The sequence below is a fragment of the Larimichthys crocea genome, chromosome XII, assembly GCF_000972845.2.
Source record: "Larimichthys crocea isolate SSNF chromosome XII, L_crocea_2.0, whole genome shotgun sequence".
Lineage (NCBI taxonomy): Eukaryota > Metazoa > Chordata > Actinopteri > Sciaenidae > Larimichthys > Larimichthys crocea.
In genome coordinates, this window is record NC_040022.1 from 15,728,341 (window position 1) to 15,749,676 (window position 21,336).

General features: G+C 40.5%; 3 protein-coding genes across 6 annotated transcripts; 1 reads left to right on the forward strand and 2 right to left on the reverse strand.

Annotated features, from left to right (window-relative positions):
- The first annotated feature begins 1,338 nt into the window (after window positions 1–1,338).
- ndufa13 (NADH:ubiquinone oxidoreductase subunit A13) lies at window positions 1,339–5,141 on the forward strand. Its single transcript, XM_010738315.3, has 5 exons — window positions 1,339–1,506; window positions 3,980–4,058; window positions 4,162–4,233; window positions 4,366–4,435; window positions 4,890–5,141. Exons 1-5 carry the CDS (start codon window positions 1,413–1,415, stop codon window positions 5,007–5,009), a joined length of 435 nt encoding a protein of 144 aa, XP_010736617.2. The 5' UTR covers window positions 1,339–1,412; the 3' UTR covers window positions 5,010–5,141.
- A 620-nt stretch (window positions 5,142–5,761) lies between these two features.
- cirbpa (cold inducible RNA binding protein a) lies at window positions 5,762–10,749 on the reverse strand. 3 transcript variants are annotated; one of them, XR_002042133.2, is made up of 8 exons: window positions 10,622–10,749; window positions 9,828–9,938; window positions 9,590–9,696; window positions 9,244–9,376; window positions 8,988–9,144; window positions 8,844–8,902; window positions 6,231–6,316; window positions 5,762–6,134 (listed from the first exon to the last, which is right to left on the reverse strand). XR_002042133.2 is itself a non-coding variant. In XM_010738317.3 (7 exons), the coding sequence occupies exons 2-7, from the start codon at window positions 9,925–9,927 to the stop codon at window positions 8,277–8,279; spliced, it is 549 nt and encodes a 182-aa protein (XP_010736619.1). In that variant the 5' UTR covers window positions 9,928–9,938; window positions 10,622–10,748; the 3' UTR covers window positions 7,361–8,276. The 3 variants fall into 3 exon arrangements, 2 of the variants coding, with proteins under 2 accessions (XP_010736619.1, XP_010736618.1); XM_010738317.3 differs by lacking the exons at window positions 5,762–6,134; window positions 6,231–6,316 and adding an exon at window positions 7,361–8,290 and having other exon boundaries at window positions 9,265–9,376; window positions 10,622–10,748; XM_010738316.3 differs by lacking the exons at window positions 5,762–6,134; window positions 6,231–6,316 and adding an exon at window positions 7,361–8,290 and having other exon boundaries at window positions 10,622–10,748.
- A 3,102-nt stretch (window positions 10,750–13,851) lies between these two features.
- On the reverse strand, window positions 13,852–18,408 carry LOC104924845 (midnolin-A). 2 transcript variants are annotated; one of them, XM_019262297.2, is made up of 8 exons: window positions 18,300–18,408; window positions 17,904–18,163; window positions 17,713–17,800; window positions 17,555–17,617; window positions 16,084–16,671; window positions 15,867–15,972; window positions 15,492–15,725; window positions 13,852–14,531 (listed from the first exon to the last, which is right to left on the reverse strand). In XM_019262297.2, the coding sequence occupies exons 2-8, from the start codon at window positions 18,149–18,151 to the stop codon at window positions 14,359–14,361; spliced, it is 1,500 nt and encodes a 499-aa protein (XP_019117842.1). In that variant the 5' UTR covers window positions 18,152–18,163; window positions 18,300–18,408; the 3' UTR covers window positions 13,852–14,358. The 2 variants fall into 2 exon arrangements, with proteins under 2 accessions (XP_019117842.1, XP_019117843.1); XM_019262298.2 differs by having other exon boundaries at window positions 18,304–18,326.
- Window positions 18,409–21,336: the final 2,928 nt, after the last annotated feature.

Consider the following 21,336-nt stretch of genomic DNA (forward strand, 5'->3'; position numbering starts at 1 on the left):
CTGGACACATCAGCAGTTGAGACAGAAACAGGAAGAACAGGTTGTCAAGATCTGATTATAGACCGCCACAAGGCAAACTGCCATCTGTGATGTCGCCCCCTATACATAGAAGTATGGAAATCGGTTTAGAACTTACATGCAGTGGTGGAAAGAAGACACTTTAATGTTTGCATCTTGTGCTATTTCTAAACTACCGCATCTGATTCAAGGAAAAGTGTGCTTCTTCCTCTACATGCACATATAACACATGATCAGCTACTACAATATGATGTTACAGATTAAACTGTCCAGGTAAAAGTAAGTATTCCCCAATAAACAACATTACAGTGCTGCTTACATGTTCATCAGCAAAATCCAATAGTATAAAACACAACCATGTTACTTTGCTGCATAATGTAATGGAGTATTTCTATGCCGTTGTGCTGCTACATTTATTTAAGTTAATACTTGTAATTTCACTGTTGAGATGTGAACAATGTCACAAAACAATAACATTAATTCAACAAAATGAAAACAAATATGTGTGTTTCAAGTCTCTCCAGGATCATTGTAATACTGGATTCATTATGAATAGAAACTGGGAACAATCACTGCCTGCTATGGAAAAAGCACCAAACAAAATTGCAAGGCAAGGAGTGGTTCATTAAGCTGAATGTACAATAGGTGGTGCTCTACCCTGCCTAAAACACATCTATAGCAGACACTGCAAAAATAAGGCTAGGTGAATCATTAAGGATCCCAGCCACACATATAACAGGCTTTTCTCGCTGTTGTTCCAGATAAACCAGGTCAGCAAACAGAGAGGCTCAGGGAGACCTTCTACCCTCAGGTCACCAGGATCCTATGAGAACACTGAGACTGCCCCAAAAGGAAGTTGTTGTTGTTTTTTAACTAATTTACTCCCATTACTTACAGCATAACTATTATTTATTACATTTATTCTTCGTATCTTTAAATAATTTAACTGAACAAATTGTAGAAGATCAAGGGAATACATTTCACTTTAATTGTACCTGTATGTTACATACATATAGACAGATACAAATGCATATCTGTATACTCTATATTGGAAGGTAGTGAATTTAATCATGGATGTTTAAAGTCTATCTTATCTTAAAGTGGATTGATAATGGCTGACCAGGTAAAGTAGATAGATAGATAGATAGATAGATAGATAGATAGATAGAATGACTATATGAATATATATATGAATGACTGTGTCAGAGCAGCTGGTGTAGCTCTTCAGAATAATAAGTAATAAGTTTGACACAGGTAAATAAATCGCAGGTCGTCTTCCGGCCGGGTGGGGGCGCTCGAGCGCCACACAGACGCTTGTCGGCACGAGCGAGGAAGCCCCGTGCCCGTCTACAGTGACGTCACCGGCGTGTTTCGCAGCAGCAGGCCGGGGGAAGATGGCGGGGTCCAAGGTGAAGCAGGACATGCCTCCTCCGGGAGGATACGCTTCGTTTGACTATAAGAGAAATCTACCGAAACGAGGACTGTCCGGTACTTCTTCCGTCACACACTCACAAACACAGCTGCACGCGCGAGAGCGTGACTACGTGACTTTAGCCGCTCACTGACTGAGTGGCTAATGCTAACGGGTCAGAGAGTCTCCTAACGTGATTTTAATTCATCTAAAGCTCGTAACCTCACACAGAGGAACAACACATGTGTGTTTGAACAGTGTCACATGAACATGTTTAAAGGCTGAAGCTGATTTATGTGAGTTACTGATGACAGCGATGAGAGCTACTTGCTAACCGGCTAACACTTTGCAAGTTCAAACATGTTGTTATGTTGTGTCTGTTAGATTGTTTACAGATTATTCCAGCTACTTTAGTTAATCACAGACTTCTTAGTTTATACGGTGCAACACCTGCAGGCTGTGAGCTAATGCATGTTAGCACCGGCTACAACAAGTTCAGCCACTGATTTATTCAATAAGTTAAACTCTAATGGAAATGTATATGAACCTGTAACCAGACTAAATAAAATAAAACTCATCAAAATATGCAATTACAGCAGAGATCTAAACAACAGCTTCTTCAGTTGAGCACAGACAGCTCATTTATTTACCTGCAAGTGTTGTTGCATTTACTCTAAATCTATCAGAGTATGTGAGGGTGCCAAAGATCTGAACAAACTATTATTTACTTTTCTGTTGATGCACGCTGCCTCAGCTATGGAAGTGCAGTGATGACAAAAAGCTTTTGAGAGAGACTGAAACAGATTTGAACGCTACTCAATGATTCAGAGTGCACACAGTAGATTGAGATTTGTCACAACAGATTATATGATCACGAAAGCAGGAATTGTGCAACTACACTTAACCCAGCATTAGAGAATCTCATGTTTTAAATGCTCACGCTCATGTAGTATACCGCCAACAAAAAGATGCCTCCGGTACAGACGTATATATTGATGATGAGTGCTACTTTGTCAGTATATAACCAGTTTGTAAGAGCTGAGTCAAAATTTTAACAGCAGTCACATCTTTTCCAAGTCTGCTTTCCAATTTTCCTCAAGCAAGAGGACACGTCCATGTCTGGACATCAGGGTCACGTCTGTTTCAAAGTGTATGAATATCTTGCTCCTGTGTGTTGTATTGAACAGGTGACGCCTCGGTTTGAATTTGTAGGAAACAAGTGGAAAGTGTGCACTAGAGGAAGCAGATGGTTAATCATCTCAACCGTGAGAGTCTACATTGCTTGCCGAAACAATCTGTTACATTCATTAATATGTCCTCGGTTGACTTGCTATTTGTTTTGCGCTCTCTCAAATTTTTAGTCATCAGTTTACTTCAATATCCCTCAATACAAAACCAAACAGAGCAGAGTGAAGGTCCAGAGACAGCTTAACCACCAGATGGAGGCAAAGATCAGTACTGGTGTGTTAATTATGTTAAAAATCAAAAACGTGTTGATTCTTAATGATCAAAAATGACTTTCAGCCATTATGGCAAATGAATTTTAAAAAATAGCTGTGTCATGGTGGCCTTGTTATTTTGTGTTAACCTTTGCAAACATTTCTGAACCAAATGGGGTTTAATTGTTTATTATTTTTCACAAAAACATTTGTGGATGAGGCTTGTCATACTACTGCCCTCAGAAATATCGTGAGCCTGACAGGTGGAGGTTAGGTTTACTGTGATCTGGCGTGACTCGTGTGGGAAAACCAAAATCACTCAAACCTCCCAGCACGTTTCTGTGCACCTGAGACCAGGCTCGACCTTGATAGAGAAACGTTAAGAAAGAGAGTTGCGCTGTTAAGAGAGCGTAGACGTACAGATAATGCTTGAGCGGTGATACTGATCTAAAAAACGATTCCTTTAACTGTATGTGGTGACTTTAATGTGTGACCACATCTGTAGGTCTAAACTGTTGCAGGTATTTGCTGGGCAGGTTGACATGTGAAACAGACGGTGAACAAACGGCATTCATATACCGAGAAATGTCAAAGTGTTGAGTTACACGTCAGTTCCTTAAAGACGCCTGAGTCACCACGTGAATTTCTGCATACTGTACGTCGTTGCACTTAAACTGGTCCAGCAGGCTATGTTAATGAACTCATTTTATGATGGGGGGTGTATTATCAAATGAAGTATAACATGCATATCTACTAAAGGTTAAACCGGTTCGATCAGTTTGAAGTGTCTGTATAGTTCCTGTATGCCACAGTTCTTAAAGACAAAGCTACGCAGCCATGAATTATCTTAAGAGTTACTGAAAACTCGCTTATCTGTTACATCAGTAACAAATTTTAAAAAAAACATTTTTCATTCTCTTTTATTAACTTTGGTGCTTATTTCAACAAACACACAAAGGTTATATCAATAATGAGGTCTGAATATGTTTCAGTTTTAAGGTGAAAGTCAGCTAATCGTGTAGTTTGCACGTCACTCAAAACACTAAGTCATCTGCGGTCAGACAGATTCCCGTTTCCTTAAACCGTCGCTCATTTGTTCTTGTATCAACAGGATATAGCATGTTCGGCATAGGCGTCGGCATCATGGTGTTCGGTTACTGGAGGCTCTTCAAGTGGAACAGAGAAAGGAGGTATGATCATTCTTCAAACTTTGCTCTGAGTGTAAATGTCGGTGACAGTCCAACCATGTGTAATACTTCACGATCAGACTGCTGATGTGTGTGTGTATCGCAGACGCTTACAGATTGAAGAGATGGAAGCCAGGGTAGCCCTGATGCCCCTGCTGCAGGCAGAGCAAGACAGAAGGTGACACAGACAAATACACACACATTTTCTGGAACCGCTTGTCCTTATCGGGGTCACGTTCAGTTTTTTAAATCTGATGGTTACTCTCTCGGGATAGCTCTTTATGTAACAGCTGAACTTCCCTCTGAACAGGGCCTTACGGATGCTGAAGGAAAATCTAGAGGAGGAGGCGATCCTCATGAAGGACGTTCCAGGCTGGAAGGTAAATAAAAGAAATGTGTTTGGACTATACTGCAACATTATTATTATCATGTGTTTGCTGTGATTGAATACTGATTTCAGCCTCCTGCTGCTGTAAATTTATTGAGTTGTTTTATTAAGCCCGGTTAAACATAGCTCTTTTACTTTTTAATACGGTGTCATATTCATCAAGCTCACAGTGGTATTAGGCTTTAATTTTAAAGAACACATCATATCCAAAATAATGAACGAAACTCTGATGAGGTCCACTTTGGTAAGTCTTTGTTAGGTAACCCTTCTTGAGCATCCATATACTGAGTTTTGATTCTCCATGAATGGCCATTTAAAATGAAACAATTGTTACATACTAAGGCATGTAATCTTCACTTCCAAGCATTTTTGAGGGGGTAAAAATCATATCCCATTCATACTAGTGAACATCTCTGCATTGATTCAAATTGTCTCTTCTCCTGCAGGTTGGTGAGAGCGTCTTCCACACAGACCGCTGGGTCGTCCCTCTTTCAGAGGAGCTGTTTAACCTCCGACCCCGTGAGGAGCTTTTGCACAAGCGCTTCGGCTTCTTGTCGTACGTGTAAACTTCACCGGGACAAACGGCATCCTGAGTTTCACCAACCTTCCACAGCCCGGTACCGTGTGGACCTGAGCCCAACGCTCAATTCAGCTTGTAAATGTTCAATATTAAAGTATCTTTTTTTTTCTGTACCTCATCCTGGTTTACCTGTTGTTTTTTTCAATTTGGATTAATATAATTTACACAGAGTATGCGTCTGAAGTACTTTTACAAAAGATATTTTAGAATACTTCTGTCTCACTTCATTTAAGAGGCAAATATTGTATATATTTAAGAGAAAATATTGTACTGAGGGAGTTATGGTCTTTACTCATCTAAAGCCTGTGACAAGTTACAGGGTGTATTATTAAACTACTCCCAAATAAAGTAGATCAAACCTTTTACCAGCTTTTCCCCTCAAGGACCAATATGAATAAGACTGCACAGGAATATTGCCCAGTATTCACATCCCCACCGTTGACTCAGTGTTTTGAGACCTGGCTCTTTAAAAGGCTATGTGCAGCACATACTATATCTAAGCTGGACCTGTTTGATCTACATTATCTTGACCTCATGTTAAACCAAAAAGCATCCTAGTTTCAGGTTTGTCATTTGAAGGTTGACATGGGTTCAATGATACAATGTAATGTGTTGCCTGTAAACCTGAATTGTGTCGTCAACACCTACAAAATAATCTGAAAGTCTGAAATGTACTTCAACTTGATTTAATATTTAACACGAGTAAAATATTTAGGCAACTATAAGAAAACACAAAGATCAGTTCATGGTCCCAGTTTTATTTTTGTATTTGCAATACAAAATTCAATTTAAAAAAAAGTGCTTAAGTGCCATGTTAATTCGATAAGCCTTATAGTGGTCAGTACATAACAGTACATCTTAGTTAGGCCCACAGCTTGAAAAGGTAAATTCACCATCATCTGAATTTAAAGTCAAGTGTTCAGTCACTATGCTGTACAGCTGTCATCACGCTCCCATTTCTTACATTGAATATCAAGGACTTTGAATAGCAGCTCTTACATTTCAAAAGTCTTAGGCTAGACAGCGTTTGATATTCAAACATCTAGGTGGCAGGATCCTGGGAGGTTCCTCCATGTGGCCACTGCTTACAGCTACACCGCTGCTGCAGGACCTGAGAAAAGGGGCAGCAAGAGACGAGCAGGTTAGTTTGGCAACACCAAATAACCACACGACAACCAATTGTCTCAGTGATAAATCAAGCGTTCACCTGACAACTGCATCAATCGCTGCCGTCTTAAGCCGCACACTTCAGCTGTGAGGTGATCCAGTGAGCCCTCTGACAGTCCGTTTAATCTAAAGAAAAGGATTAAGAAATGGATTAAGCCTGGCAACCAACATTTGACACAAGACAAATCACAAAAGGCATGCAACCCTATTCATGAGTCTGAAAACTCACCACCTATTCATGTGTAAGGGTACAAAGAAAAACTGAATACAGTCTAGACACCTTGTGCGTCAATTAGGACTGCTGTGGGACATTACTGGAGCAAATTTGAGGACTAGTGCAGTGAACAGAAGTGGACTGAGCACAAGACTACCCACGACTTAAGAGGCCAACGCTTTTTCTGTGTGGACTCAGGAGGTGGAACACTACAATCCAGAGGCGCTTCATAGAAACATTTTCTCAATGGACTTTTATGAATCAGAATCGGGGAAAAGGGCCATGGCATGTTGCAGGCGACATCTGAAGCAGGGACTAAAAAAAAAAAAAAAGTCTAACTTGAAGGTATTCATGGAAACAATGAGAACTGAGTTTGAAGGATGTGAGCAAAGCAAAAGGAGATTTTTACCTCACGTGCATTGGCCTATTTTCTCCACATATGACCTAGGCAAGAGAGCAGCTTTCATCTCTGATGAGCACTTGTTGGTAGGCGCAACACTTCACTCTCCAAGGACTTGTAGGTTTTTGAAGTAGCTGACCTCTTGAACGTAATGAAGCATTAACATGACCAGACACCAGCTGATGTTTTCCCAGCATTTCCATGTGCCACTTTTAGGGGCTTAAAATCAGTCAAACCTCACTAGAGGTTTGACATCAATACATTAAAAGTTGCCTGTCAGTTGATGGTTTTGAGACCTGTATAGGATTCACTGGGCCAAAAACCATCTTTAGTTTGGAAGTGAGACAGGCAGCTTGTCAAATTAAGTGACTTTTATATACAAACCCAATTACAGCTTATCCCTCCATCTAATCAAGTGAAATAACTTCAACTGCCAATTTATAATTGCCCTCCATAGAAATCCATATGCAATTTCAGTACTTCGAGCAAGTGACTTTGTTCTCACGCAGCATTTAACTCCCCCATGCGATAGTTTTGAAAGGCAAAAGAATCAAGATTATTTTCCACAGTCTGTTTAATAGGCTCCATGAAGCCAAACTGACAAAGAAAAAAAAAAGTTGATCATACAAAGAACATAAAGTACAAAACTGTTCCCGGTTGAGATTTTACTTTGGGGAAACGAAGTTACATTTTTCGATCACTTAAACAAGATTAGTCCATTTTACAGCACATTTAAAATGCAGATGTTGAGCAGAGCACAGAAGATACCTTGGACAGACTTCATGAACAGCCGGCCACTTCGGAGGTGTAGTTCACCAGTCTGAAAGGAATTCACTCTTTTGGGAAATTGAACACACAGGAGCCTCAGCTAAACTAAGTTTTTTTTTTTCTTTTTAGTAGTAAAGGAATTTAGCATAAATCCCCCAAAAGCCTGTTTGAGTAATTGGATCTCTTTCCTCACTCAGTTTAAAACCTGGCAAGAGGTAGGTCAGTCACAGAGACCGACAGGGGAAATAAGGAAAAAACAAAACAAGCCCCATCGGATACTTCAATATAAAAAAAACAAACTAAATAAGGAATCAAAATCAAGAAACACTTTTAAACGTGCCGGACAAAAAGTCTACAGCGAAGTGTAGTGGCCGTTGAACGAAAAACCTTGTGGAGAGCCGTTGTTTTGATCCCCATATCGGGACTTAAAGTTATCAGATTATACAGATGCCTTTTAGTTAACAAACGACCTTTGAGGAATAAAGATGCCCAATCAAGCAAGGTAAGAGTCTTGAACTGTAATTTGTAACATGGTTTGTTAAGGAATGACCAAAACTCATGGCTACATTTTTTTTTTTAAGATGCTTGAGCTACTACAACAGAACTACAAAACTAAGGTCAGCAATAACACGTGGACATTTTTCTTGAGGAGCGCATCTTTGAAATACAGCCAGCCAAGTGATGATCTTGAATCAGGGAGATGTTTACTCGTGTGCAGCTGAGGATAAGAAGTGGGCACACAGGTAAAGACACTGAAAGTTCCAACACTGGAGTTTTCACAACATCCCCCTCAACCCACCAGACAGTCCAAAAACCCTCCCTCCTTTTTTTTGCATTAGGGGCTCCATCAGCTTAGATACGAGCAATATCAGAATAACATTCAGCATTTGGCTTAAGTGTTTCACTGTTCGCCAGCCTCTTTATCAGAGCGGGGCTGGGGGGTGGCTAGCAAAATTTGGAAGCCGTATACAGAGAGGCATCAACTTGGGCTCGGGTACAAAACTGAGGGGCATACATGATACAAAGAGTTCATATGTTGGGGCTGTGAGATGTCAATGCATGATGATGCCTAGTGTGATTACTATTAGCCAACAAGATGAGCTTTTAAGTGTTACTCTTAAACCGCTGGTATAGCTGTAAAACTGGGTTTTATTTAAATTTGTGTCCAGATGCAGTTAAACTTTGTGGCATTTAAAAAAAAAAAAATTGTGAGAAGACAGCCCCAACATGAGTCTACATACACAGCGCAAAGGCATATCATTCATGCTTACCATAGCCGTCGTATCCATCACGGTAGGTTCCAGAGCGGTCACTATATCCACCCTGACCCCTGGAAGACAGACAAACATTTGTTATTGCATTACATTTAAGAAACAATCTGTGCAACCAAATGTGCAGTTCATTAAGTTTCTTACCTATTGTCTCTGTAGCCGCTTGAGGAGTATCCTCCGCCGCCGCCGCCTCCACTCCTGTATCCGCCGCTACCACCAAAGCTCCTCTCTCCACCCCCGAAACATCTGTCACCATAGTTCCTGTCACCACCATAGCTCCTGTCGCCATTATATCCCCCACCTCCAAAGATAATTTGATAGTGACAAATGAGAAAAACATGGGAGACATTAATAGTAATTAGAACAAGCCAGAGTCACACTACAGTCAACCGGTTTTCACCTCTGGAGTAACCTCGCCCACCTCTCCCCCTGCTTCCACTGAATCTGCTGCCACGCTGGCCCGATGAAAAACCACCTCTGGAGCGTCCACCCTTTCCTGCTTCATCCACACGAATAGCCCGACCATCTAGAGACTGCAAGAAGGGAAAAGGGTCACAAAGCGATCCAAAAAAAATAAAAAAACCCACAAAATTGCAATATTGCAAACACAAGTGAGCCATGTTTTTTTTATTAGAGCTACAAAAAAGGTATGCAGATATGAAGGTTATTATAAAACTAATCATTTTGTAATAAATTCAAAATGCACATAAACATTTAAATAGTGTGTAATCATGCAGTTCATTTACCTTGCCGTTCATTGCTGTCATTGCGTCTTTAGCGTCCTCTGCATTATCGTATTTCACAAAGCCGAAACCGCGAGATCTGCCCGTCTCTTTGTCTCTGATCACATCCACTAGTGGAGGAAACGAAAGCACGTTTTTTAGAACAGAATAAAAAAAATCCAGACACGGACCTTAAAAGCAATGATTAGATGCATATAAAATAAACGCGTAATCGTCGAAAAGTAACAAAATAAATATTCACCTTTTTCGATGGTTCCATATTTGCCGAAGGCCGCAGCCAGAGACTCCTCGCTGGTCTCGAAGCTCAGTCCTCCGATGAACAGTTTACCCTCGTCCGACATCTTTAATGTAGCTAAGAAAGAGAGAGATCACAAAACATTTACAAAACACCGTTTAAATTAAAAAAATCCGCAACTGCCTCTCCTCATAAACAGCGGAGCGCACACGCAGCACTAAAGTAGGTCATCGGTCCCGTTATGGCAGAGAAATACACGCGGGTTATTGTCTTTAAAGCGCTTTTATTTCAGCAGTGCCGCTGCTGATGCTTTAATAAAAGACTCTTAGAAATAAAATCATGTAGCTTGATTACATTTTAAAGTGAGTTACCGCCTTTTCTGAGCGCGGCGGGTCTAGGCCTCAGGCCCGTAAACGTGGTACCGTTTGACTAGCGGATTAGCCAGCTAGCTACAATTTTCCCTTTCAGCGCCATTTTGTGGCACCGAGCTTCACTTTGTTTCACCGCCCGACAAGCACGGCTAAAAAAACAAAAACACACAAAAACAGATACAGTTTCTGTTTTCACGCAGCGTGTTTCCTCTTAAAGCAGCTCAGTGCGCATCATATGATGAGATATAGCGCCAACTTACGGATTTAACGTCAAATCAGATTTAACGCGCGTTTTTTTGTTTTTTATTAAAAAAAATGAGGATTGCAGATTAAGTAGCAAACATATGAGTTGTGTATAGATACAGAGAGATAAGTACGCATGTAACTCACTGTGTAAATTAAATAAAGAAGCGTTGGAGCTGGTCTTACCTCGTGTGTAGCGGTGGAGCAGAGGAGGAGCGGCGCTGCAGGTCGAGTGAGAGAGGAGAGAGAGCGCGCGCCGCTTTTCACTGCGCTGCGCCGTGACGTCACGTTCCCTCCGCTCATTGGAGGCTCACCGAGAGACACAGCGACACCTCGAGGACAGATGGACGCATGTGTTTGTTTGTCTGTGTGTCCTGCAGGCATGTTTTATAATGTGTTTATATCAGGTGTGTCCAAAAAAACACAGGCCAGATTTGACAGTGTGAAGATGCCCGGGAGTCATTTTTTTAAAATGGAGAGAGGAACAATAAAAGTTACATATAAAGTGCACTGTTCTATAACAATTTTATTTTCATTGTCACAAAATCTAAGCCAATCAGGCGTGAACAAATCTAAAAAATCTTTCTTTCAGGCATGTTTTGTTTTCATGTAATGTGTTTATATCAGGTGTGTCCAAAAAAGAGGCCAGGTTTGACAGTGTGAAGATAAAGAACAATGTTTTTTAAATGGAGAAATGAACGATGAAAGTTACATGCAAAATGCACCGCACAAGTGGCAATGTCACCAAACCAGAATCAGAAATACTTTACTAGATTAGACTAGATCCACCACGGGGAAATTTACTTGTTACAGCAGAGGAACGTGTAGCATACACTGCAGAATTAGTAGAAAGTAGTAGAAATAGTAGAAAAGGCACACAAAAAAAACACAGTAAACAGACAGAAATATCTATAACCTACACAATAAACACGAAAAACAATCAACCTTCAAACAGACAAGTACTGAGGATAGAGAGAGAGAGACTTATTGTGAGTAATACAAAGTAAGATTAAAATATATAATTCTTGTGCTTCTCTTTCTCTTGTGTCACATCCACAGGTACATAACACCAGCAGTTATGTCCTTAAAGGTTCAAATGCTTTGTTATGTCAACAAAAAAAAAGTCAAATCTTCCAGCCATACAGTATCTGACACTCCTAGCAGGCCATAAATAATATATTATAAAAATGAAGCTTCAGGCTGCATGAAATCTGACTGCAGGCCATGATTGGCTGTACTTTGACATCCCTGTTTTATATTCTTTATGCTGTCATTGGTTTTCTATATGTAGTTTCTAAAAATGTGTCTATGACTTGAAAACATGCAAAATGCAAATACATTTCTCTCCTCATAAGTTATATATTTAGTTTATATAATTGTCAGAAAAAGTCAGATATGCCTCCCACACACAGACACTGGATTCAGGATGTAATGGCACAGTTGAAACACACAATCAGGGGATCAGCTCAGACATTTTACAAGGTCTGGCAGCTATTTTAAATTATTTTAAAAAATTATATTATAAATTACCTGCTAGAGACACTGGGAAATAACTGATTCACACATGTTTTTTGTGTTATTGTTTTGTATGTTGGGGTTGCTGTTTGGGGACTTGTTGATTGTGTTGTGAAGTGTTTACAATTCAAAATCCAATAAAATATTTGAATATATATATATATATATATATATATATATATAGTTTTATATTTTTAAATTAGTGTTTTTTAACGTCCAGTAATATCTCATTAAAACAACCAAGACAAATTCCTCTCCCTGCGCAGAGGGGAGTCGCTCTACAGGGTGATGGCAGTGGGCAAGAATGATTTCCTGTAGCGATTCTTTTTACAGTGGAGCTGCAAGAGTCTACGACTGAATCCGCTCTGTTGTCTGACCAGGAGGTCATGAAGTGGATGGGAGTCATTGTTCATAATGTTGCAATCTTTTTTCAACAATCAGATGCAGGGGCTCCATAGCAGTCCCCAGCACAGAACCGCCTACTTCTCTCACCTCACTTAAATGTCCACTGTGGCTGGAGGCTTTCAGATTCATTGATCCCCCGGGGGGGAAAAGTTTTACACATATAGGCCACACATACACACAAAGGGTTTATAGACATGCAAATGTGGAGAGATGGTGGAAGGATAGGCAGCCAAGTAGCTCCACCCTGGGAGCAGTCATTGTTATTGCTTTTATATTGTTGTATTTTTTTCCTTTCAATGATTGCATGAATTTCCCAATGATCCTTTTTCTATACCATAAAATACAAAAAATACCAAACAAATTAACTAACTAACAAATTAACTAAAAAGATTACCTACCATGAACTCAGAAAAATTATGATTCTTACATGTTTTTTCATAAGACCCTTTCTGCAAGCAACCTCAATATTCAGGAGATGATTCTTTGCAAACTTTATGTGGTTCTTTGAAGTACTTTAAGGTTTTTCAATTATTTGGTGGTGGGTAATAATGTCAAATTAGGGTTGTAACTAACAGTTATTTTCTCAGCTAATCTCAGTATTTTGGTCTACAAAACATCAGAAAACAGAGAAAGATTCACATCACAGTTTCTCATATGCCAAGTTAACATCTTGAAATGTTTTTCTGTCTGAGAAGAAGTCCAGAACTGTTTAAATGTTTTATGATGAAGGAGACAGAAATGCACAAGAATTCCCCACAAGAATAGTTGTTGATTTTTTTAAATCAAAAAACATCAACATCAAACTATACTCCCACAACAAATTGTTTATTAGAACATGCTCTCTGGGTAGACAAACAATGATTTTATTTTTTTTATTTAAATATTAGATCAAATAAGTTGGAGAGTTGTTGGTTTTGCATTTTTTTGTTGAATATCACTGCCAATTTGCTTCAATCTTTGATTTCTACAAGTGGAAGAATCCTACATCAGTTTGTACATCCTCGCATGACAACAGTCTAAGCCAAAAAATGTCTTGTGGTCTGAGCATTCTAAAAGGTTTTATAGTCTGCACTTTCAATGTACAAATGTCAACTGTGATTCAGTACCTTAAGCAAGGCATACAACATTTACTGTTTATATGAAGATCAGTTTGTTTGTACTGGACAGCCTCCATGTGTGAAGGTGTGTGGCTGCCTTTAAATCTGGGACATACTCCGATGACTTGCAAAGCAAGCAAAGAGATTAAATACACAAACAGTTCTTAGGAGATCGGCTGCTCTGTATCAACGGGAGCAGCCAAAATGTATTTGAGATGAAGACTGAGGGCAGTAGAGTGTAGGGTGTGAAACCGAATCATTAGGTTTGTTACGTATAGAGATATGTTGAGCCTGAATGAAGTTGTAAATAAAATAAATGAATGACAGATAAACATGAATTTAACAGATAAAAATAGTCTTAACATTCCATGTCAGAAAAGAGCTTGAGACACACATTCGTCCAGGTTTTTTCTATTTTTTTCTTTATTTTTTGCATGTTTTTTCCCCTTCTTTGTTGTTTACATTTTAATATTGCATAAGTAAAACATGTTAGAGGAGCATCCCCTGCACAGAACAAACATACAGTTTACATTCAGGACAGTTAAGGCATTGGAATACATAAAGAAACACACAGAAAGAGGTCTTTGTACAAAACACCAAGATGTATAACATGAAAATGTACATTTTGTGACACGTGCTACATAACAATGAGAGCCATTGTATTGCATGAAGGAACATGCTCAGTACAGCGACACCCACAAGAATCTGACTCCTGGGATCTGACATTCTTTAGAAATGCTCATAGTGTAAAAATAACAACAAAGCATGCACTCTGCTGCTCTTTCACCTATTCCACAAGGTTACAGCTCAGTTCTGGTTTCCATGATGGTTCCCTCTCTTCATTAGGGGAGGTGCCCTAGTATCAGAAGTGCTATCACAGCAGGTAGATCTTTTCCATCTAGGAGACTAGGGACGATGGTGACGATGCTGGTATGGGTAAGATGTCTGTGAGTGGTGTGAGTTCCTGCGAGTTCGCCTGCGAAGACGCCTCTGATGCATCAAAAACTGCAGGCGCTCGAGCTTAGATTGCAATGCTTGATTCTCCTGTGTGGACGAGTGGAGGGGGTGGCTCTCCTCACCTATGAGAGAGGGAGGAAATAACAACATGTTAGACATGCAACCTAAAAATACTGTTACGGTTTGTTGGTTTGAATAATTCAGTTTATTATTAGAAATATATTCACAACATTTGGTCTTTTTTTGTTGTTGGTAGGAATAGGAAATAATGGAGAGAAGAAGGTTCTATAAATTCATGATAAACCAGGGACCTACACATAAGGACCCTGAAGAGGGTCACAAGATCATTTCTGAGGGTTGCAAAATGGGTGGAAAATAAAATAAAATAATATATTGTGGCAAGCAGTGCTCAAGAATGTCAAGCCTTTGATGACATTCAAGGAAAAAACACAAGAACACTATAGAGATACACTTTTTAAACCAACCCAGTGACCTCAGTAATATGAAAATATATGTCTATCTAATATAAAAATAAAGTAGACATGTTGTTTGTAAAGGTGCCGTTCTACCAACATATTTAAAAACACTAATTCAATCAAAATGAAATTGATTGTTTTTCTGTCTGTGGGCAAAGCAGTGGCCGTCCTGTGTGAGTTTGGTAGCCTCCATGTGTTATATTAAAGTAATCCCTGAAGAGATTATTATTATTTTAGTGGGTCATGACTCTTAAAGGTTGAGAACCACTGTAATAGAGCACATACTTTGCTTTGTCATGCAAGTACACATAGCAAATGTAGGCTAAAAGGTTAAAGTAAAGATGAAACTCCAATCCAGAAGTCAAAATAATGGAAATAAAAGGAAGGAAAGAATAAAAAAAGAGTAGCAAGTGAAATGTAGACTGTAGGCCGAGTCATGGACTCCCCCTACACACACTAAACACTTCATGACTGAGTAAATACAACCTTTTATCACAGCACCATAAGTTTAGTCAGTCTTTAAGCCTTATATATTTGCATAAGGACTGTAGTATAAATACAATCTTCAGTAACTGCTCAATCCAAAATTAAATGGGTCAAGCTCACCTGAAGTTTTACTGAGCTGATCTGCCCTCTGGGTCACCGGTGATTTGCTTTTTGCTTTGCTTTGCTCAGAGCTGACTGAAGAGTTTGACGCAGGACTGTGGAGATGAGGGAGGGCGGGTTGAGCCCCCTGATGGTGGTAGGCTGCTCTGAGGAGGTCATTGAGGATCTGGAGAATGATGTTGATGCCACTCCGAGGATGGTGGATGCTGCTCTGACTGCAAGGGCCCAGAGTGCCTGATGGGATAAGAAGAGAGCAGGGTGGAAATGAGAAAGGGTAGTGGACGAAAAAGAAGAAGTAGTATCTGTCTATCTATATGAAACTAATCTAATTGTGTTGTTCTGACGTCTTCAGGTCTCTCCTGCCCACACACTTACCAGAAAAAGTCCCAGAGAAGATGCCTGGAGAGTGGCTCACAAAACTTTCTATGACTGCTCCTGGCTGCTTGCACAGCTCTGCAGTGGATGAAGCATGAACACCACTCTGTAAAACAAGAAGGAAAAAGATTATCTCCATTTTGTGTATCTTATACATGCACGTACACTTATATATGCTAATAATACATAGACAGACAGTTGAATATGTAAGGCTAACCTCTTGAAAGGTTGAGGCTGGCGCTGGGCTCTGGGGACCAGGAATGGAGCCAGTGGGAGATGATGAACAGACCGGTGTGGCTGCTTGCAGTGGACAGCTGGGATGTGGACAACCAGATGAAAAAAGTGGGGTTGAAATACTAGAAGAAGATGTGTGTGTAGAGTTGGGAGGACAGGGCTGATGTGGAGACGAGTGATGATGGCAGTTCACAGCAGTGGCAGTGGTGGAGGAGTGGGGCATGGGAGCTGTTGAGTTAGAAGAAGTTCTGGGGCTTTGAGCGCTAAACTGGGTCGAGGACGCGGAGTCAGAAGAGTCTGGAGTTGGAGTGGAGGTTTGGGAGGCAGGTGAGGTAGTGGATCCCGTGGAATTGGTCCAGGCAGAGTCAGGGTGGCTTGTCCTGACTGTGGTGGGCAGTCCTGTTTGACGCTCGCTGCTGCTGCTGCTGCTGCCCTCAGCTCTCAGGCCCCAGTGCTGCTGCTGCAGCTCTGCCACATTCTGTGCAGACAGCTGGAGCTGCACGTACATCACATGGGCACCAATTCCCAGGTTAATGGTCAGAGGTGAGCGTCCAGACAGGAAGTCACTGATCTGTCGGGAAAAAAAAACACTTCAGAGTTAAAATTTACCATCTTTAAGATTTCAATTATGGTTAATTGCCATTACCAAGGTAACAGAGAGTGCTGTTTAGCAAACAACAGAGGAGCAACCGATAGATCTGCCAAATAAACTAGATGACTTTGGATGAGAGGCGGGGTACACCCTGGACAAGTTGCCAGTTCATCACAGAGAACATAGAGACAAACAAACAATTCACACCTACAGGAAGTCAGTAGCAACTAAAAGCAGTATTAAAAATGTGGTTTCACTTCATATATATATATCTTGAGGTTTATAACTTTAAATAAACTTTAGGTCCCTGTACTCTGCTTGAACTTTATCTTTAAGTGAAGCATGTAGCTGTATAGAAGTGTATGTATGACTATATGACTGTCAGATAGTGAGCATTTCCTTTGTTAAGTATATGATGCAATAATATTCGCATATGCATTCATCAGAACAAGTGTGTGTGTGTGTGTGTGTGTGTGTGTATGTGTGTGTATGTGTGTGTGTGTGTGTGTGTGTGTGTGTTTGTGTGTTTGTGTGTGGGAGGGGGGGGGTTAATTTCCTAAAACAGTTGAGTCATTGTCCAAAAAACACCACATATCTCCAACACTGGTAATTTCTTTATTTTTATTTGGGTTCAAGAAGATTATCCTACTTTTTGAGAAGATTAATCATTGAAAACCCGCACCTGATGAACTCTCACAAAGGTAAAATGTTTATGTGTTTCACAGGACAGCAGTGTGTTACATACAATTACACAAAATATGCAGACACACAAACTCACACACACACCTGTGCATAGTTTGAATGACTGAGATATCTTCCTGGTGTGTGTATGTGTTGACAGCACACAGTGAGAATCACTCACCTGGACTTCTGTTAAACTTTCCAAGACGTCTATTATACTCCTCTCAGCTTTGACAGTCGAGCACTGTGGCAGTAAAAAAAAAGGACAAACAGTTCAAGGAAGTGTGATTGAATACTTTTTTTCCTCTAGTGTAAGATGTGCATTGGATTACTACTTACTACTAAACCAGCTTCAATGACAGGTACCAGGGTCAGTTTGCTGCCATCTGCTACACCCAGGTCCATCAGCTTTCCTGCAGTCAGCTGCCTGCCACGTACACATTATATAGTCAGCATAAATTACTAAATAATAAAGTGTCTGGCCTACATGGAGCATCAGTGTAAATATATAAATAAATAAAACAACTCACCTGTCTCTGTATAAGAGGACGATTCTGTTTGTTTGCAGTCTGAGTTTCTGCGAGATGTGTGTCCTCAGCCCCTCCACGGTCTCTCCTCGGGGGACGGTGAGCTCCACCGGGCTGCCGGTGGTTGAGGTGATGGATAAACGCATGGTGGGCTGACCGGTGGAGGTGGAGACCCCAGTCCCGAAGCAAGCAGAGCGGCCCGGGGTAAAGCTACAGAGGCCCCGCTGCTGCTGCTGCTGCTGCTGCTCCATTCAGCTGATTAACTGTGAAAAATCCAAATTAAAAATCAAACTCAGCTCTTTAGATTGAATTAAACTTCTCAGTCTTGCTCCACATTCCTTAGTGGACGCTGCAAAACATGTTTAAACATTAAAAATGAAAGATTACAGAGCGCTTTACCCACAACAGGCTGGAACAGTTCCTCTTTCTGGCTGTGACAGACGCAGCACTACTCCACCGAGCGTAAAACACACCACCCCAGCCGGTGTAAGCCCCGCCCATACCAAACACACAGCCAATCAGCGGGAGAGGTGACGTTACACAGTCTGTACCGTCCAATCAAAACGCCCGTTTCCATACATGGCCCCACCTTATTTGTGTGCCTCACTCACCATTCATAAATGATGCAACATACAACATTTAGTACATCGGGTCAAAATGTCCCGAGACAGACTGTACACTGTTATTCCAACAGATTTATGATATTACTATAAATAATGTCTGCGACAACAACAGACCCACTCATGACAGAGCTGATAGCACTACAGGGGAGGTTTTCTCCCATGACACACTTACATTGTTACATCAGTCTATATTTATGGTGGCCTACAAACACAGTGACACCTACTCCTACTACTACTAAGTGTGAAACCAGAACTTTATTTTCCATTTCATCATTTAAAACTGAGAATTTTGGCTTTTTTAGGTCTAAAGATGTGTCACACATTTTGTGCTATATAGTCAACTTTTAGTTACATACCTGTCAACTCCATGACATATCTGTGTAGCTACAGAACACTATATAAAACTACAAACTACTATGATTTAATTAATAGTTAATTAATGGCCAAGTGTGTGACTCCAGTTTACAATTTGTTTAGATGATATAGACATAGGACAAAAACAAGGAGTTTGAAAGGTAACATAAACATTAAACATTACATAAAAACTATGTACATAAAAATAGTATATCAACTGAAAGAGACAGGACAACACTAAGTACTGTTCACATATTACATATTCACATATTCAATATTCACTTCAGTGGAATATACAATAGTTTTCACAATGCTGCATTTTAGATATGCAGGGTGAATAGGAAGCAAATGCAAAAGGTATTTTATTTTGAAATACTTCTCTGAGGTGAAATATTGTGGTGAAGGTTAATAGACCTTTTTCACAGCAGCCATTTTGACATGAAGTCGCTGGGTCAACACAGGTGTTTCCAGTGATGCTAATTAAGTTTCCGTTTATTACAGCAGAGATTTTCCAGTGAGGCAACATGCACCACCCTGACTCTGTGTGACCTGAATGGAACAGGACCTTAATTAGTATCGTTTGTGTTTACCCTACTATTTAATGTTAAAATGGCTGTTTAAAAATCACAAAATTTTAACTATTAAATATGTTTTAAGTTCCTAATATCATTGTATTTAAAGAGGGTTTACATTCTCAGTCATTCCTCCTATTTTCTTTATTTTCAAGCTCTCAGCATGCACTGGGCTGAAAGCAAAGGGAAACACCCTGACCACTCCATCACACTCACACATCTGTGGATGCTGTATAATCCCACTGTTGAGCCAGTGGGAGGAGACGTTCGCAGGCAGTGACTTCCCTTTGTGTTTCTGCAGTCCTTTTCATCCTCGACTGTTTGGTATTCAGGTCCCACCTCTGGTCCACAGCAGGGTCTCGGGGCTGCACCTGTCACATGGTGCAGGGTGGAGAGAGGAGCAGCTTGGAGTAAAGTGACGTAGGAAGCCAGGGAGGGCAGAGAAATGCAGTGTCTCCTAATGGTGGCTAAAAATAGCTACACCCACAACACCACCAACCCCCCACCAACCTCGCTTCATCCACTCTGCGTCACTGCACTCCCATATCGCCTGCCTCTCTTCCTCACCCCACCCCCACACTCACTCCTCTCCACACTCTCCTAAAAGCAGACATGTTGGGCTCATTGTGTCTGAAAAGAACCAACCTGTGCAGTGTGGGAGAAAAACAGCAACCTATGCATCTTCTCTTCCTGCGTTTGCACTGTTGTTTCAGTGCTTACATGCGTCACAGTGAGCGCTCATCTTTGTGATTACTGTCACACACAGTAAATCAAATATATAACCATAAAGTCATCTTAATCTTCACTGGGATTTAAATCCCACACTGATCTCCTCTCTTCTCTTTTTAAGTGGCTCAATGAACTCGACGTCCCAATGACATTTGTCCTTCCTGTGCCTCCCCCACTGTCCCTCACCCATTCTCACATTTCTATGGCCGCATGTCACCCCATTGCTTCACTGAGACAAGCGAGAAGGGGAGATGTAGCTGCTTTACATTCTTCAGGCAGCGCCAAAAACAATTCCACAGGATGTCCTGCTCTCCAGAGCATGCACAGACGCAGCTCTGACGTCAGCCATCCAGGAACACACACAAGCATACGCACACATACACACAGCGCTCACCCTCTCCTCCACATTCCTCCTTCCCTTGCATGGCCTCTCTTGGCATCATTTCCCAGATGTTTTATTCTTCTGGCATGTTGCACTTTAGAGTTCCTGGAATATCTGAGATAAAAAAAAAACATTTATATTTGAAGAATTTCACTGAGAAAATCATCAAATGGCTGCCGCACAGATGGAGGAGAACATTAACTGATCTTAAATGCATTAGTTTCTATCCTTAATTTGGCTTCGATTGAATTGCTAATATTTGTCTTTAACCATCTGTTCACCCATACACACTAAAGCACAGCAGACCCTAAAATACTTATTTATTTATCTAATGTTTATTTTTATCGGAACAAGTATAAAGCATGGACCAATACCACATACCAAAGTATTTATAACCTAACAGCCGAGCCATCCTCAAAGCACAGTAAAACTCCAGGGGCCTTTGTAAATACACAAAAACCTAACAGGAAACTAAAGACCTCAGTAACAAGCTTTGGATCATTCATGATTATATGATGCATCCCTCTTTAAAAAGCTGTTAGTTATAATGATCCCATTCATAATCTATTTGAGTTCTGTGTTTAAGGCCGGCCTCATATTGATGCTGACAATGGAAAAAAGATGTCTGTCCAAAAGAGGATTTACAAAAGGGCATCTTACAGCTCCTCATACTCGCCCCGAGCTACTGAGAAATCCTGACAGATAGCACTAAGAACCATAGGACTCTGATTATTTAAGCATTTATGGATGAGACCATTTGTTTCCAATGAATCAGA